Source organism: Dasypus novemcinctus, chromosome 11 (assembly GCF_030445035.2).
Source record: "Dasypus novemcinctus isolate mDasNov1 chromosome 11, mDasNov1.1.hap2, whole genome shotgun sequence".
NCBI classification, from domain to species: Eukaryota; Metazoa; Chordata; class Mammalia; order Cingulata; family Dasypodidae; genus Dasypus; species Dasypus novemcinctus.
Genome location: NC_080683.1, coordinates 7,826,189 through 7,845,151, shown reverse-complemented (window position 1 = coordinate 7,845,151; position 18,963 = coordinate 7,826,189). Strand labels below are relative to the sequence as shown.

Below are 18,963 nucleotides of genomic sequence, written 5' to 3'. Positions count from 1 at the left end.
TTCCCCTTTGTACTTTTATATACTTTCCAGACTAATATATATCATATATGGACTTTTTTTCCATTAGTGAACCTGTAGGTTTCTAGAAAAATTATATCTAAAATAAAGTTCCCATATGTTAGTCTATTATTTATTTTTTAACTTTATTTCATACATTCAGTAATTGAAAATATAAACAATAATTAAAAATAAAAAGGAAATACAGTTAATAAAAACATAAGTTTCTCAAATGTTTTTGATACATATAAAATTTTTAAAAAATCATACAGTATGTTTCACAATATATTTGGTTCATAGTAATGCAGTCATACAGTATTTGTCCTTTTGTGCCTGGCTGGCTTTGCTCAAGCACAAAGCAAGCAACTCTGTTTTGTCCTCCAGGTTCATCCATCTTGTCATATGCTTTATGACTTCATTTCTTCTTACAGCTACATAATATTCCATCGTGTGAATACACTATAGTGGCTGCGGACTTGGCCCAGTGGTTAGAGCATCCGTCTACCACATGGGAGGTCCGTGGTTCAAACCCCTGGCCTCCTTGGCCCGTGTGCAGCTGGCCCATGCGCAGTGCTGATGCGCGCAAGGAGTGCCCTGCCACGCAGGGGTGTCCCCCGCGTAGGGGAGCCCCACGCGCAAGGAGTGCGCCCCGTAAGGAGAACACAAAAGCAAGTGCAGCCTGCCTAAGAATGGCGCCGCCCACACGGAGAGCTGACACAAGATGACGCAACAAAAAGAAACACAGATTCCCATGCCACTGACAACAACAGAAGCAGACAAAGAAAGACAACACAGCAAATAGACACAGAGAACAGACAACCGGGGCGGGGGTTGGGGGGGAAATAAATAAATAAATCTTAAAAAAAAATACACCATTGTTTGTTTATCCATTCATCGGTTGATGGATGCCTGGGTTGTTTCCAAATTTTGGCAATTGTGAATATTGCCGCTGTGAACATCAGTGTGCAGACGTCTGTTCATGTCACTGCTTTCGGTTCTTCTGTGTATATACCCAGTAGTGGTATTGCAAGGTCATGTGACAAGTCTGTATTCAATTTCTTTTAGGAACTGCCAAACAGTCATCCACAGTGGCTGTACCATTCTGCAGTCCCAAAAACAGTGAATAAGTCTTCCTGTCTCTCCACATCCTCTCCAGCACTTGTATTTCTCTCTTTTTTAATAATGGCCATTCTGATAAGTATGACGTATCATTTTAATTTTGATTTGTATTTATACAATCAGTGATGTTGAGCATGTTTTCATATGTTTTTTGCTATTTGTATTTTTTCTTTGGACAAATGTCTGTTTACATCTTTTGCCCATTTTTTAATTGGGTCATTTGTCTTTTTATTGTTGAGTTGTAACATCTCTTTATATCCTGAATATTAAACCCTTATCAGACACGTGATTTCCAAATATATTCTCCCATTGAGTCAGCTGCCTTTTCACCCTTTTGACAAAGCCTGTGAGGTGCAAAAGTGTTTAATTTTAGGAGGTTCCATTTATCTTTTTTTTATTGCATGTGCTTTGGGTGTGAAGTCCAAGATACCACCATTACTACAAGGTCTTAAAGATGTTTCCCTATGTTTTCTTCCAGTAATTTTGTGGTTCTGGCTTTTTTTTTTTCCTCTCCCCTTCCCCCTGTTGTCTGCTCTCTGCATCCATTTGCTGTGTGTTCTGTGTCCACTTGCATTCTTGTTAGCAGCACCGGGAATCTGTGTCCCTTTTTGTTGTGTCATCTTGCTGCGTCAGCTCTCTGTGTGTGCAGCACCACTCCTGGGCAGGCTGCCCTTTTTTCGTGCTGGGTGGCTCTCCTTACAGGGTGCACTCCTTGCCTATGGGACTCCCCTACGTGGGGGACACCCTGTGTGACACAGCACTCCTTGCACGCATCGGTACTGTGTGTGGGCCAGCTCACCACACGGGTCAGGAGGCCCTGGGTTTGAACCCTGGGCCTCCCATATGGTCGGTGGATGCCCTTTCCATTGGGCCAAATCCGCTTCCCTATATATTCCTGATATTAAACATTTGTTGGATAGGTGTTTTCTAAATATTTTCTCTCATTGTGTAGGTTGTTGCTTTACTTACATGTTAAAGTCCTTTGAGGAACAAAAGGTTTTCATCTTGATGAGCACGCATTTTTTTACTTATTCTTTTGTTGCTTGTGCTTTGGGTGTAAAATCTATGAAGCTATTTCCTAACACAAGGTCCTGAAAATGCTTTGTACATTTTCTTCTAGGACTGTTTTAATTCAGGCTCTTATATTTAGGTCTTTGATCCATTTAGGTCTTGGACTGTGGACCCATACCCCAGAGGAGACATTCTGACCAGATTGTTTGAATGGAGTAGGTACAGAAGACTAAATTGCTGGTCCCCATCTGCAGCTACAACTTAAAGTGCCTACAGATGTGGTCAGTGTGACAAGTGTGGGAGAGAGATGTAGAGGAAGGGAATGGGCAGGGAAGGCATTCTGGGGGTAGTAATCTGCTCGTTTTTACTTCTTGGCCTTGCCCTGGGTAGCCACAGCTTCCATGACCTAACGCATGGTCTGTATGGTCTCTTCATCCCCTAGGAACTGCGTGGGCTTGATTGGCTTCAAGTTCTTGTCCAATTCATAGACGATGGAAATACCAAGGGGTAGGTTCAGCTCCATGATAGCCTGTTCAGAGAGACAATGCGCCAAAGACTATTGCCATGTGCTGCAATCAATACCCGTTTCCCCTGCTTTATCTGGGGAATTATTTCTTCATCCACAAAGGCAGGGCTCTGGCAGTAGTGTCCTTTAGACTCTCACAGGAGGGGAGCTGATCTTCAGTGAGGTCTGCATACCTGTGATCCTTACTGATATTGCTACAGATGTGATGATCAGGCTCCATCAGTGGTGGTGGGACATCATAGGACCACCTCCAGATCTTAACCTGGGCTTTGCCATGCTTGGCAGCAGTTTCTGCTTTATTGAGGCCAGTCAGACCCCCATAGTGCTGCTCACTGAGGTGCCAAGTCCTCACTACTGGCAATCACATCTGGTCAGTGAATTCCAGTATGGTCCACAGGATCTAGATTGCTCTCTTCTGCACTGAGGTGAAGCAGATATCAAACTCATAGCCAGCATCTTGCAGCACCTGCCCTCCATACTTTGCCTCCTCATGCCCTGCTGGGCTTAGGTCAGCGTCATCTGCTCAGCTGCTAAAGCAGTTCTCCAGGTTCCAGCTGCTCTCGCCGTCCCGGATCAGCAACAGCTTGTAGGCGGCCATGGCGACAGCTTTGAGATGCAACGTGCACCCATGATAGCCTCTTATGATCCTTTTTATTTCTTGGAATCAGTCATACCTTCCCCCCTTTCATTTCTGATTGTATTTATTTGCTTCTCTCTTTTTTTCTTTGTTAGTCTAACTAGGGGTTTATCATCTGCAAATAGGGAAATTTTCTCATTTTGGATGCTTCTTTTTTTCTTTCCCTTTCCCTTTTCCTCTTCTTTCTTTTTTGCCTAATTGCTCTAACCAGAACTTCCAGAACAATGCTAAGAGTGGTAACAGTGGGCATCCTTGTCTTTTCCTGATCTTAGATGGAAAGCTTTCAGTCTTTCGCATTAAGTATGTTATTAGCTGGGGGGTTTTCATATATGCCCTTTATCATGTTGAGGATGTTTCCTTCTATTCCTAGTTTTCTAAAATAGTTGTTTTTTTTTAAATCAAGAAGGGGTGCTGGATTTTGTCAAATGCCTTTTCTGCATTAGTTTAGATCGTTTTTTCCCCCATCATTCTGTTAATGTAGTGTACTGTTGTTGATAGACCCTTGCATAGCAGAGATAAATCCCACTTGATCATGGTGTTTAATTCTTTTGTTTATTTATTTTTAAGATTTATTTATTTCTGTCCTCTCCCCCCCCCACCCCAGTTGTCTGTTCTCTGTGTCTGTTTGCTGCATCATCTTCTTTGTCCGCTTCTGTTGTCAGCGGCACAGGAATCTGTGTTTCTTTTTGTTGTGTCATTTTGTGTCAGCTCTCCGTGTGGGCAGCGCCATTCTTAGGCAGGCTGCACTTTCTTTCGTGCTGGGTGGCTTTCCTTATGGGGCACGCTCCTTGAGTGTGGGGCTCCCCTACACGGGGGACACCCCTGCGTGGAAGGGCACTCCTTGCGCGCATCAGCACTGTGCATGGGCCAGCTGCACACGGGTCAAGGAGGCCCGGGGTTTGAACCACTGACCTCCCATGTGGTAGATGGACGCCCTAATCACTGGGCCAAGTCCACTTACCATGTTTAATTCTTTTAATATGCTGTTGTATTTAGTTTGCTAGTATTGTGTTGAGTATTTTTGCATCTGTATTCCTAAAAGATACTGATCTGTACTTATCTTTTCTTGTGGTATCTTTATCTGGCTTCAGTATGAAGACGATGTTGAATGAAGTGGGGCATGTTCCCTCATCTTCAATTTTTTGAAATAAATTTAATAAAAATTGGTGTTAATTCTTCTTGGACTGTTTGGTAAAATTCACCCATGAAACCATCTGGTCTTGAGCTTTTCTCATGGATTCCATCTTTTTATTAGGTATTGGTATATTTGTTTGTTTGTTTGCTTGTTTTATTAGGTACCAGCGATTGAACCCGGGGCGTCATGCATGGGAAGCAAGTGCTCAACCACTCAGTGGTTTGTTGAGATCTGTTTCTTCTTGAATCAGTATAGGTAGATTGTGGGGTTTTGTTTGTTTGTTTCTTAAGGAAAATGTGTCCATTTCATCTAGGTTATCTGATTTGTTGTTGACATACAGTTGTTCATAGACCTTTTGATTTCAGTGCAGTAGTAATGGCCCCTTTTTCATTCTTGATTTTAGTCATTTATGTTCTTTCTTTTTTTATTCTTCAGTCTAGCTAAAAGTTTATCAATTTTATTGGCTTTCGAAGAACGAACTTTTGGTTTTGATCTATTGTTTTTTTCTTCTCTATTTTGTTTATCTCTACTCTAATCTTATTTTCTTCCTTCTGACTTGGGTTTAGTTTGCTCTTTTTTTCCTAGTTCTTCCAGTTTTGAGGTTAGGTCTCCAATGTAAAATCTTTCATCTTTTTTTTTTTTTTAAAGATTTATTTATTTATTTAATTTCCCCCCCTCCCCTGGCCGTCTGCTCTCTGTGTCCATCTGCTGCGTCCTGTCTCTTTGTCCGCTTCTGTTGTCGTCAGCGGCACGGGAAGTGCGGGCGGCGCCACTCCTGGGCAGGCTGCTCTCTCCCTTCACGCTGGGCGGCTTTCCCCACGGGCGCACCCCCCGCGTGGCACGGCACCCCCTGCGCGCATCAGCACCGCGCATGGCCAGCTCCACACGGGTCAAGGAGGCCCGGGGCTTGAACCGCGGACCTCCCATATGGTAGAGGGACGCCCCAACCACTGGGCCAAAGTCCGTTTCCCTCTTTCATCTTTTTAATGTAAGCATTTAGAGCTATAAATTTCCCTCTCAGCACTGCCTTTGTCATTACCCTTGAGTTTTGGTATGTTGTGTTTTCCTTTTCTTTTGCTTCCTGGTATTTCCTAATTTGCCTTATGATTTCCTCTTTAACCCATTGGTTGCTTATGTTAATTTCCACGTATCTGTGAATTGTCCATTTCTCCCTCTGTCATGGTTGCTAACTTCATTCCATTGTGGGCAGAAAAGGTACATTGATGATTTCAATATTTTTTAATTATTGAGGCTTGTTTTGTGACTTCACGTTTGTTCTATCTTGGAGAATGATTCATGTGCACTTGAGTAGAAAGAATATTCTGCTGCTGTTGGTATAATGTTCTCTATATGTCTTTTAGGTATATCTGGTTTAGAGTACCATTCAAATCTTATATTTTCTTAGTGATTTTCTGTCTAGATGTTCTATCCTTTTTTTTTTTTTAAGATTTATTTTTTATTCCTCTCCCCCACACCCCCAGTTTTCTGCTCTCTCTGTCCATTTGCTGTGTGTTCTTCCGTGGCTGCTTCTATCCTTAGCAGCAGCACCAGGAATCTGTGTTTCTCTTTTTCGTGTCGTCCGGTTGTCAGCTCTCAGTGTGTGCGGTGCCATTCTTGGGCAGGCTGCATTTTCTTTCGCACTGGGCGGCTCTCCTTACGGGGCGTGCTCCTTGCGTGTGGGGCTCCCCTACACGGGGGACACCCCTGCGTGTCAGGGCACTCCTTGCGCACATCAGCACTGCGCGTGGGCCAGCTCCACACGGGTCAAGGAGGCCCGGGGTTTGAACCACAGACCTCCCATGTGGTAGGCAGAAGCCCTATCCATTGGGCCAAGTCTGCTTCCCTCTATCCATTTTTGAAAGTGGCATATTGAAATCTGTTAATGAAGAAACATCTATTCCTCCCTTCAAATCTGTCAAACAGTTGATTCAGAGAGTTCCTGCCAGGTAAATAGTTTTTTTTTTGGTAGAGAGACTGATTTCTAGAACTTCCTATCCCACCATCTCCCCACAATCCTCAGTAATAATTCATATGCTTTTTTTCCCTTTATATTTAAAGACGCTTTAGATTACATAAAAGTTACATAAAAATAATAGAAGATTTGCATATACCCTATCACTCTTTCTCCCATTAACATATCTTTCATCAACGTGATACATTTGTTAGAATTGATGAACAAATATTGAAGCATTGCTACTAACCGTGGTCTACAGTTTATGTTACGATTTACACTTTGCACTGCACAATTTTATAGGTTTTGACAAAATGTACAGTGGCACATATCCATCATTGCAATGTCAAGCAGAACAATGCCAATGTCCCACCAGTGCCCCATGTTACACCTTTCTTCCCTCTCACTCTCCTCCGAACCACTGGTGACCACTACCTTTATGTTAATGTTTACAAGTTCTTGCATTACTAGAATAATAAGTCTACTTTGGTCCATAGTTGCAGTCCCCCCTTATGTTTGTCATTCCTCAGTCTTGAGGATTTGGGGATGGCGATTCCCCACTCTTCTTCAGATTGAGAGGGGCCTTAGTTCCCATGGGGCACATGGATGGAACTGTCTTGCATACAGTTGTAGATACTTTGTTTTTTGGGATGGGTGTTGTCCACCATCATCCTTTTGTTAGTTGTCCTGGGCAAGTCCAATGAATTGGAGAGTAGGTGTTGGCTGTAACTCTGCTGAGATTCAGGGCTCAACTGGCAGATGAACAGACTGAAGATTTAAGTCTCTGGGACATATATTTAAGGAGTATAGTGCTAATTATGGGTTCAAATAAAAAAAGGCAGAAGAACCATGTATAGGAAAATTATAAATGAATCTAACTCTTAAACTGGGAGAAAGGTTATCACATATTCCAAGGTAAGGCCCACCAACAGGGTGCCAGTTTCCTGCGGTTGTCTGACCTGCCTGTAGTGTACAGATGTCTCTAGGGCCTTCAGGAGCACCGCTGCTTGAGGCATTCCTTACTGTGGCAGTCAGTCAGAGCCTCCTGAGATGTGCATAAGTATAACCTCTGGAATGACCTCCCAACTCACTTTGAAATCTCTTAGCCATAAAAGCTCATTTGTACTTAATATTCCCCCCTTTTGGTCAAGGTCTTTTTCCAGATGCTTCACTAGTTGGCACTTGGTAGTAATTCCTCAGTGCCAGGGAGGCCCATTCCCAGGAGTCATGTGCCACACCAGGGGGGAGGCAGTATCATGCTGAGTTTGGCTTAGGGCAGGGGTTCTTAACCAAGGGGTCTGTGGAAAGATTTCGGCGGGGGGGAGGGAGGTGTCTGTGAGCCTGAATTTTAAAAAATCAACTTATTATCTTTATTTTCTCTAACCTCTAACTGAAATCTAGCATTTCCTTCACTTAAGAATGTATGGAATAAATAAATAAAGTAGTATTCATTTCAACTGTCAAAGGTGTCCATGGAACAAAATAGGTTAAGAACCCCTGCCTTAGAGAGAAGCCACATTTTGTAACAAGGTTTTCAGAAGGTAACTCTTAGACAATATAACTTACTAGGTTAATTTCTATTTTACAAGAATGAGGTTCATAGGTACAAGGACCTGTTGTATTCGTCTGTACTCTTTCACTATGCACTGCCTGTATACTCTAGAGATTCTTGCCACTCTATTAGAAAATGTAGCATGGGAATATAGTATTTTGTTGGTTACTGTGTGGGTTGCCACCCACTGAGTTAACACCCATTGCTCACATGAACATATTCCTATTCCATAGAGGCATGCCCCGGGTGCAGCCTTCCTCACACATCTTCCACCACTGACACCTTGCATGCTGACTTTTTAAAAAGCAGTCCCCTCCTAACAGGAGGTAAAGTTAAAGCTAATGTCTTCTTAGGCTACCAGTAGATAATGTTTTGTTTCATATTACCTGTAGGCTTGGGGGACAAGGGATGAATTTGATAAAGATGTTTTTTTAAAGTACTATTTTCTTCTGTTCATATGGTGTGAACATTTGTATCATTTCTTAGATCTGAAACTCAGCATCGAGGCTCTGCTCCCCACTCTGAGAGTGATTTACCAGAGCAGGAGGAGGAAATCCTGGGATCTGATGATGATGAGCAGGAGGATCCCAATGATTATTGTAAAGGTAAGGCTTTCTGAAAGGAGGTACCAAGTATACACTCGATCCATCTATTTGCAGTTTCTTGTTTGGATGTTTGGTCTATCAATCTAAGAACAGTTCTGGTGCTTTCTGCTTGATGCTTTCTTTTCTCTAAGATACTGGAGCTAATATTTGCTCTTATTTTAACTAATTTATTAAAAAACTAGTTTTAGACTAAATCTATTTCTACCTTTTTTTTACTCTTTAAAAAGGATAATACATTCTAATGACCTTAGAAAATGTCAGAAATTTATTAAGCAAAGAGAAGAAAATAAAAGCCATCTGTAAAATGCTATCACACAGAAGTCACCAGTGAAACATCTTGGTTTGTAGATTTTTAAAAATACCTTTGTATTACTGTTTTATGACATTGTTGCCTGCTAAAATAAACTGAAATTATAATTACAGATGTTCAAACTGTGTTGTAAGGTTGCCTTCTTTCTTTTATGTTTCTTTATGAGATTTTCCAGGAACCTTTGTTAGGAACTTCATTCATAACGGAACGTATTATACTGTCGTGGAGAAGAACCTAGTCCTCACTTTTCTCAGCAGGCAAAGCTAGGTGTTAAAATACCTTGATTCCCACCGCTGTTGGCAGCCTTTAAGGGCTTTCCTCTGCTTTTTGTTGTTTGGTTTTGTTTTTAACTAATAAATGAAATTCATTAATCTCCTTCCTAAAAAACATTCCAAGACTACAATTACAAATAAATTTCTGTGGTTAGATAAATCTGTTGGATTATTGAAGGGCAAGAATATTGTGATGAATAACCTTTGAGAATGGCTTATTTCTTAAAATAACTGGTTGTTTATCTACAAAACATTACTTGCTCAATCTAAATCATTAGCCTTGTTCATTAAGATATTTCTTTTGTAACATGAACTCATTAATACTGTGTGGCTAATTTGGCTGTGAAAATTTTCTTCTTTTGAATTGATTACTTAGAAAAAATAATTTTTAGTTGATAAAAGGTACATAGATGTTAAAAAATGGGATACATAGTACTTTCCTTTGCTATTTAAATGATTGTTTCTCATCCTTCTTTTTCTGATTAAAGTTATATTTTCCTCTCATTTCTTCCAGGAGGTTATCATCTTGTGAAAATTGGAGACCTGTTCAATGGGAGATACCATGTCATCCGAAAGCTGGGCTGGGGACACTTTTCAACAGTGTGGTTGTCATGGGACATTCAGTAAGTTTTAGTTAGTGATCCTGCAAAGGAATTAGTTGTATCCTGGTAAGCCTAAATGTTTTTGTCTGATTTCCCAGATATGATACAGGCTATAATCTTAACTCTAAACTGATTTCTTGATTAGAATTTTATTGCTGATAATAATCTTTATATGTTTGAAAAATCATTTCTTATGAAGAATTTATAATATGTATCTGCTTTATCTTAGAAACAAGGGATTAATTAAATTAATATGCATAAAGTACTTCGAACTTCCAAATTTAAAGGTTTACGTATATTCAGTAGAGGTATGGTATGTATTAATACTTTTCACTGGAGTAGAGTTAAATTTTTAGATAATATCCTAGACCAGGGGTTCTTAACCTTTTTTGTTCCACAAACCCCTTTGCCATTCAGGTGAAAACCATGGATCCCTTCTCAGAATGTAACAGCAGATAGGTTTATGACACTCAACTAGCATCAGGTCTAACTACTACTATAATTTTGAAGTGTGGATGAGCATAAGTGATTTTTCAAGATATGTAACAATTCTAATGTGACTTGAAATGAATACTGCTGTAATTTATTGCATACATTCATAAGTGAAGGAAATGCTAGGTTTTAATTAGAGGTCAGAGAAAATGAGTTTTTTCAATTCAGGGTCACAGACCCTCCGAAATCTTTCCACAGACCCCCTGATTAAGATCCCCTGTCCTAGATCAAGCTATTTGAAATTATTTATTTATTTCCATAAATTTGTTCAGCCATGCAGTCTAAAATTTTTCTTTATATAAAATCAGGCAATAAAAATATTTTTCAACATTGAATGTTTACCTAAAAATGTACTATCTTTGGTATGACAGTAATTACTAAATGCACACTTCATTTTTTATCATTTGATTTTTGTGCTTTTTATCATTTTGTTTCATCCAAATATTTCATCTGGCTTCTTATGGGAAATTACTATAGCTTTTAAGCCTTTGCCATGCAGATATATAGGATACTCTGATTTGGTAGTTCTTTTCCTTGTTTTATCCCCATTTCAGTTTTACTTGGGTTTGAGGGAGACATTCAGAAGGTGGATTTTAACTTGGAACAACTGTTAAATGACTGGCACTATCTGATAACAGATTTCTTCCTGTAATTAAATCTGGCAAGTTATTACCATTAGTTGATGCCTTAGAAGTAACCTGTGTTTGGGGACAGGGAAACAATAAATCAGTATTTGCATGCTTCTTACCATCTGCCAGTTATAGTTAAATCTTAGTTTCCTAAAGTAAGGCTAGACTATTTAGTCTTAATTTGTCTGTGTTTGTTTCATAGGGGGAAGAAGTTTGTGGCAATGAAAGTGGTTAAAAGTGCTGAACATTATACTGAAACAGCACTAGATGAAATCCGGTTACTAAAATCAGTGAGTATTAGGTCATATGTTTGAACTGCATAGAATTATGAATAAGAAAGTTTATTGAATTAAGACATATACCATATACCATGAATTTTGAATTAATTTTATATACCGTGAGTATTGAATTAAGATATACTATGTAGCATGGCTAATTTTTACCATAAAGTTCTAATATCGTTAAAGAGGTAGAGGAAGACAAACAATATTTGCAAATTCAGTGCATGTTGTAGAAAACTGGCATGGTATGCTGTGATCAGATCCCCTACTTTCCCTACACACACACCGTAAAAAACCCTCAAAGTGTTTATTGAGTATGTTTTATATACCAAGTAGCACTGTCCTAATATCGTTAAAAGGAAAGTTGTGTGCAGAAATATATAACAACTATTGTATGTTTAAAATAAATGCTGTATTCATTGTGCATATTACATTTAGGTAAATTTTTAATCGAGTTTCTTTTCAATTCTGTTATAAATTAGAAAGATGCCAGTGTGGTAGAAGGAACTTAAACTCAGAGTTTATCTCTGAGTTTGTTGTATCCTGGTATACCCTCAAACTCGCTTTTTTTTAATTCTAAGCTTTACATTTTTCATTTGTATACGTGAGGATATTGGACCAGGAGAGCTCTAAGGCAGTGCCATTCCGATGAGTTAGTCTTTGACAAGATAAGAAGCTTAGGCCAAAAATGTAAATCAATTCTCCTTCATTCAGAAAGTATTTCTATGGAAAAAGAAAATGGCCCACTAAATAAATACTGTGGTTAGTGCTATAATTGATTTGCATCCTCCCAAAAAAAAGCTTAATTCCTCATTGCCTGTAACCATCAATCTGGGAGCACACTTTGAGTAGCAAAATGATTGAATTAGAAAAATAGTCCTTGTTAGGTGTATTTCATCTTGTGAACTATTTAAGTTCTTTGACTAGTGAGCTACTAAAACTTTAGTATTTATCTTACAGATTTGTATGAGCTCTTTGAGTTATTAATCCTTGTTATGTTTGCTATAAGTGGTATTTCCTTCAACCACACAAAACCCCTTCCCCTATCATGGCTTATTTCCTTGCTTTCCCATTTGCTAAATACTATCTCTTCTCTAAATACTATCTCTTCTCCACTACAGGTTCGTGATTCAGACCCTAATGATCCAAAAAGAGAAATGGTTGTTCAACTACTAGATGATTTTAAAATATCAGGAGTTAATGGAACCCGTATCCTTTTTCAGAAGCTTTTTGAAAATTAGACATGTAATAATTTCATTCGAAATAAAGAAACCAGATTTGTGCAATTGCATTCATCTCTTTTCTCAAATCAAACTAATAAAATTATCTTCCTTTATTGTAACCTTCTAAACACATAGATGTGAATCATGTCTATCTTTTTATGGTTTGATTTTTCAAGTCATGCTTTTTTCCCCTGTTTTGGGCAAATTAAACTGAAGTCAAAAGAAAAATGTTTTAGAAAATAGTCTTATATAACTAAGTAAAGGTTCTATGACCTGCATTAGCACAGAATTTTTAAGGAAAATAATTGTTAATGAGAAATACTAAACAAGAATTTAAGGCATCATTTTATTTGTTATTCACCAGACCTTAACATTGAAGGGAATGTGCATGTAAGGGATTATGCTTATAGTTTAAACAAACTGATTTGTTTTATGTTTTTATCCAGTTTTTTAGAATTTTAGAGCTGGAAGGAACCTTAATTGATTTGTTTTCACACGTTATTATTAAAGTGACGTGTGGTGAAATAATTGAAATGTTACTGTAACAGCTATGTTGATAAGCCTGCCAGATTTTTCAGTGAAAGATGAAATAGAATCTCATTCAGATTGGAGAATCCAAAAATACCTATTCATAAACTATTTAAAAATATACAAGGAAAAGCATTTCGTATATCATTCTACTTACCCTGCATGTTTAGCTTCTCTTAACATACATTCTTAATTCCCAGTGTTGACTTTGTTTTTTCTTTTTCTCTTAAGAAGACAGGCTACGTATAGCTCTGTAGTTTTATGTGGACTATGGGAAGAGATTTGAACAGAGAGAAGCAGGAAGAAGGGATGAGAAAGGAGAGAGAGCAGGTGATAATGTGAAAAGATTTAATCTGTCATTTTGAAGTTAGTTGTGAATCATTTTCTTGGAGAAATACATGTCCTGGATTCCCAGATATCTAAGGAAAACTGCTACAAGAATCATCCCATTTTTAAAAGCAGTGTCTTGTACCTTTTCTGGTCAATTTGTAGATAGCTTACTGTGTGTCTCTGTGTGTGTGTTTACAAAGTGTTAAGAAGCAGGGTATATATGCTAAAATAACCAACACAGGGAGTCACAAAGATCATTAGATTCTGTTTGCCCATAATTTAGTCTCGAAATATTTGCCATGCTAAATTTCTGTACTAATTTAGGAAGGTTAAAAGTAAGACTGTAGAATATTCTAAATACTCAGTAATACTGAGTACCTTTGACTCTAAGCAAAAAGGCACTTTTTTCCATAATTTCTTTTTATTAGAGACTTTGAAGATTACAGAAAAGTCATGCATAAAGTGCATAAAATAAAGAGTTCCCATATACCACTCTATTATTAACATCTTGCATAGTGTGGTATATTTGTTATAATTCCTTTGAGAATTAATAAAGTTCTTTGAGGCACAAAAGTTTTGAATTTTGATGGGGTTCCATTTATCTATTTTGTTGCTTGTGCTTTGAGTGTAAAGACTAAGAAAACATTTTCTAACATAAGACCCTAAAGATGTTTCCCTATGTTTCTTTTAGGAGTTTTATAGTCTTAATTTTTATAATTAGCTTTTTGATCCATTTTGAGTTCATTTTTGTGTATGATGTGAGATAGGGGTCCTCCTTCATTCATTTGCGTATGGATATCCAGTTCTCCCAGCACAATTTATGGAAGAGACTCTCCTTTTCCAGTTGAAATAGTATATTTCTATCACTCCCAAAGTCTCTACTGCCCATTTGTTTCTCTTAATCTATAGGTTCCCCTTCCATCTTGTTTTTCCTCATGCAGTTTATTTGAAAATACTTAAGTATCATATCTTAATTTTTTCATTTATGGAGAAGCTTCTGAGGGTGGAAGGCACCTACACCTTACTCCAAAAATCCTTGTAGTGTCCTGCACACTAGTAGGTTCAAAGATTATTTCCTATTACATGGTGTGATCAGGATGTTTGTATGTAAAAGGAACACATGGTGGCACTAGAATCAAGACTAGTTTTGTGGGAAACGGACTTGGCCCAGTGGTTAGGGCATCCGTCTACCACATGGGAGGTCTGCGGTTCAAACCCTGGGCTTCCTTGACCCGTGTGGAGCTGGCCCATGCGCAGTGCTGATGCGCGCAAGGAGTGCCCTGCCACGTGGCGGTGTCCCCCGTGTACGGGAGCCCCATGTGCAAGGAGTGCACCCCGTAAGGCGAGCCGCCCAGCTCGAAAGAGAGTGCAGCCTGCCCAGGAATGGTGCCGCCCACACTCCCGTGCAGCTGAGGACAACAGAAGCGGACAAAGAAACCAGACGCAGCAAATAGACACAGAAAACAGAGAACTGGGGGAGGGTGGGAATTAAATAAATAAATAAATCTTTAGGAAAAAAAAAAAGACTAGTTTTGTAAACTACAGAGCCTGATAAAGCAAGTCAGTTCTCTATTTTGAAAAAAAAAAATTGGGGTTTTTTTTTTGTTATGTTTTGGTACACTGTCTTTTGTAGTTACGGCAGAATTTGTTTTCCCTTGCTTTGAGGCTAGATTGAGACCATTTGAGTGTAGGAGTTTTCACCCTTTACATTAGTTTTGACATTAAGGAAGAGACTGCTTTACCTGAATCTAATCAACAGCTTAAACCTAGTGCTTTCACTAATTATATTTACATGTTTCACTTTTCCTGTTACCACTGATATTTCAGTGTGCATGATTTTACCATTAAATTGGCCCTGCAGAATTCTCTGGATATTTTCCAGTGATGTTTTATGTATTTTCAGTGATTATAGTATTAGCCTTCAGAACTTCAAAATATTAACAGCTACATATGTTTTCAGTCAAGCTCTCATAACTTTTTATACTGAAAGAAAAAGATGGAACACCTCTTGTCTTATCATTATTCTCTTGTGCCTTCCCTTTTCTTCCTTAACGAACCCCTAGATATCTGCATGGTGTTTGAAGTTTTGGGCCATCATCTGCTCAAGTGGATCATCAAGTCAAATTATCAGGGACTTCCACTGCCTTGTGTCAAAAAAATTATTCAGCAAGTATGTACCTTAAGTCTTTTCTATGTGGGGATTTTTTTTATATTCTTAAAGTGTCAGGAGTTTCCTATTTCCAATTTATGTGGATTTATTGTTTTTATTCTGTTTCTAAATGTTCAGTATAATTGTTTTTCCCCAGGTTCATCTCTAATAATTAATTGAGAGGAACCTGTGTAAGGTGTCAGACTTTGGTTGCAAGCATTATTTATATATTTAATAGAGAATTCGTATGTCAAATTATTACTGTCTCTTTATGCAACATTGTTTATGGGCATTTTCTAATCTTCTGAATAGCCTTTGATAATTAGGAATTTATAAATACTTCAAGGGGCAAATAATTTGGGTAATGTGTTTCAGTGGGAAGAAGAAAGAGCCCTCAGTTCTTCATCAGTGAGATTTGAATTTGAAGATAACTAAATCTCTTTCATCATGTACATTTCAAACATGGAATTGAACCTTTATTCAGTCTTTAATAATGTACTTAAAGAATATTTCCAAATAGCTTTGTAAAACTTGAAAGGACTCATTATAAACAAACTCTTGACTTTGTTCATAAAGTTTATAGTGAATCTCTGGGAAAATTTCTTTGCACTTTAAGAAAGACGCTTCATTCTATGTAGAAAGCTCTTATACAGTTTTGTTTTTTAACTCTTGTGCTGTGATTTATTCCTTCTCCAGAAAGACTTATGTTCTATGTTTGCAAGTCTTTACTCATCTGTTCCCATTCAGGTATTACAGGGTCTGGATTATTTACACACTAAGTGCCGTATCATCCACACTGACATTAAACCAGAAAACATCTTATTGTCAGTGAATGAGCAGTACATTCGGCGGCTGGCTGCAGAGGCAACAGAATGGCAACGATCTGGAGCTCCTCCACCCTCTGGTTCTGCAGGTGCATTTTCTTTGGGAACTTTGTTCTTATTAGAAAAAGTTAAAGGAAAGTCTTATTCTATTACTAGGCAATTTAAATAATTCATTTATTTAACAATAAAATATAGTAAGTACTTTTGTGTAAGATATAATGTAGCCTTAAGAGACTTACTTTATTTGTAATATTGTTCTTATATGGGGAATCAAAGACCAGAGATTATTGTCTTTTAGGCACAGATTTGTTGTATTTACGAAAGTGTGCTTTTAAAATCCTCTTGTGGTTTGATGGCTATTTTTTGTTTGCCTGATACCAAGATCACATACATATACTTCCTTATGAATCAGTGATTTGTGAAGGGCAACATAACATTTGTATTAAGAGCTTGGGTTTAAGTACTAGATTTGGACAGACTTAGATTGATTCCTGGCTTAAATATTGTCTGATCTTAGGCTAGTTACTTGACTTCATGTTTTCTCATGCAGAGTTATTGGGATTAAATTTCATGTTAAAGCAGTCAGTTGTATACCGCACAATATCATGTACCAAAGAAATGTTTCTGAAAAATGATGGCTGGTATGATTATGATGATTTTTTTGCCATTTTTGGTAATTTAATCATATTTGGGGAACTTCCTTGATACTTAAGTTGAAATACCAGTTAGTTATTGTAGACTTCCTTTATAAAAGAAAGATTAAAGATTCCACCTCCTGCCAGAGCTAAACTAATATCCATAACCTTATTTATATAGTAACATAACGAAGTCTCTGATGCTGCCTTGACTCCCCTGTTAAAATTTATAAGTGCCAAGAGGAGAATTGAAGATGGGGAGTCCTGGGAAGGGAATAGGGAAGATTGCCTGTTACATTTTAAGCAATACATGGGAATGAGAAGTAGATGGTTTTTAGCAGCATTAGTCATGGAAAACAGAAATTGGGACTTAGTTCTTTACATATATTGATGCTATCTGGGGAAGGATTTAATTTACTTAACTTATTTTAAATTAGCTTTTAAACGTATTATTTGTATTTTTTAAAGTGTGGCTTCTACCAAAGTACCTGAAAAACAATCACTTTCTCTACATTGTCAGCTCTATGAGAATGATTCTTCTCATTCTGGTAGTGTTTTATCTGAACTTAAGTTTATATTGCCTGCTGAATGCCAGAATTCTTACTTGATTTTCTTTTCTTTTCAGTCAGTACTGCTCCCCAACCTAAACCAGTAAGTATAAGGTGTTTCTATATTTAATTCTCATCTATGGGCAGCATGGGTTCTTCTGTCATGGATGGTCACAATTTGTTTAAAGTTTGGAAACCAAAGAAAAAAAATTTTCCTACACCTCTATAATTTTCTCCAGTAAATTCCCAGGAATTTTGTACTGATGAAGCTTCTATGAATTTGAGTGTGTCTTAGAGTATACTAGCCCCACAGACTTCTCAGAAAACCCAAGATTTTTTAAAAATTTGTTTTTATTTATTTATTTTTTTAAGAGTATCTGCATTTTATAAGTTAATGAAAAACTTAAGTTCTGTGTTAGGGAAGTGAAATTCAATTAGGAAGTAATAAAAGTTAACAGTTATCTCCAACTGGGGGTAATGGATTAGCCACCTGAAGGCTTTATCTGTTTGTAATCTCCGCCCAGGCTGACAAAATGTCAAAGAATAAGAAGAAGAAATTGAAGAAGAAGCAGAAGCGCCAGGCAGAATTACTAGAGAAGCGAATGCAGGAAATTGAGGAAATGGAGAAAGAGTCGGGCCCTGGGCAAAAAAGACCAAACAAGCAAGAAGAATCAGAGAGTCCTGTTGAAAGACCCTTGAAAGAGAACCCACCTAATAAAATGACCCAAGAAAAACTTGGTATAAATAGAGCATCACAAAAATTACTTTATAGCAAACTTTAACATTATTTATCATTGTTATATAATATAGTGGTTTCATGTATACAACTCTCTGGGGGTGTCCTACTTCAGTAAGCATACAGAACTTGTTGTAAATGTTAGGCAGGATTATTTAAATGTAATTTCTAACTTTTCTCAGGAAACTGAACATAGATTTTATGTAGCAATTGGGTAAGGATAAGAAGATCTTTCTCCTTCCCTAAATAGATTTTAGATGTTCGGTTATGTTTTTATGTCATCCAGTTTAAGTTCCAGAAAGTGTCTTAATCTTGTCAAGAATTTTTTCTCTTCTTTCACTCACATGCATATACATACATCCTTTTTGTTTGTTTGTTCCTCAGAAGAGGCAAGTACCATTGTCCAGAATCAAACACTTACAGAACGTGGTATGGAGGGTGGTGCAGCAGAAATTAATTGCAATGGAGTAACTGAAATCATTAATTGTACTGAGAGCAGTAATAAAGAGACATTGAGGCTTAAAGACGATCTACATAATGCTAATGACTGTGGTGTCCAAAACTTGAAGCAGGAACCTAGTTTCCTAAGCTCACAAAATGGAGACAGCAGCCCATCTCAAGAAACAGACTCTTGTACACCTACAACCTCTGAGGTATCAGATACCATGGTATGCCAGTCTTCAAATATAGACCAGTCATTTAGTGAACAGGACATAAGCCAACTTCAAGAAAGCATTCGAGCAGAGATACCCTGTGAGGATGAACAAGAGCAAGAACAAAATGGACCATTGGACAACAAAGGTACCTGTGGAAACATGCTTATCCAATTCTCCTCCCCTGAAAAGCATATTTATTAATCTGTAGGCTAAAA

General features: G+C 37.9%; 1 protein-coding gene and 1 pseudogene across 3 annotated transcripts in view; one reads left to right on the top strand and one right to left on the bottom strand.

Moving 5' to 3' along the window:
* SRPK1 (SRSF protein kinase 1) overlaps positions 1-18,963 on the top strand; it is a 94,353-nt gene that overhangs the window by 51,093 nt on the left and 24,297 nt on the right. For all 3 annotated transcript variants that reach the window (XM_012525070.3, XM_058306636.1, XM_058306635.1), the window contains exons 3-11: positions 8,415-8,533; positions 9,630-9,738; positions 11,041-11,128; positions 12,241-12,328; positions 15,264-15,370; positions 16,097-16,262; positions 17,434-17,459; positions 17,881-18,094; positions 18,477-18,893. In XM_012525070.3, coding sequence (XP_012380524.1) covers positions 8,415-8,533; positions 9,630-9,738; positions 11,041-11,128; positions 12,241-12,328; positions 15,264-15,370; positions 16,097-16,262; positions 17,434-17,459; positions 17,881-18,094; positions 18,477-18,893 — 1,334 coding nt within the window. The remainder of the gene's footprint in view (positions 1-8,414; positions 8,534-9,629; positions 9,739-11,040; positions 11,129-12,240; positions 12,329-15,263; positions 15,371-16,096; positions 16,263-17,433; positions 17,460-17,880; positions 18,095-18,476; positions 18,894-18,963) is intronic.
* LOC101423575 (phosphoglycerate mutase 1-like) lies at positions 2,492-3,251 on the bottom strand (annotated as a pseudogene).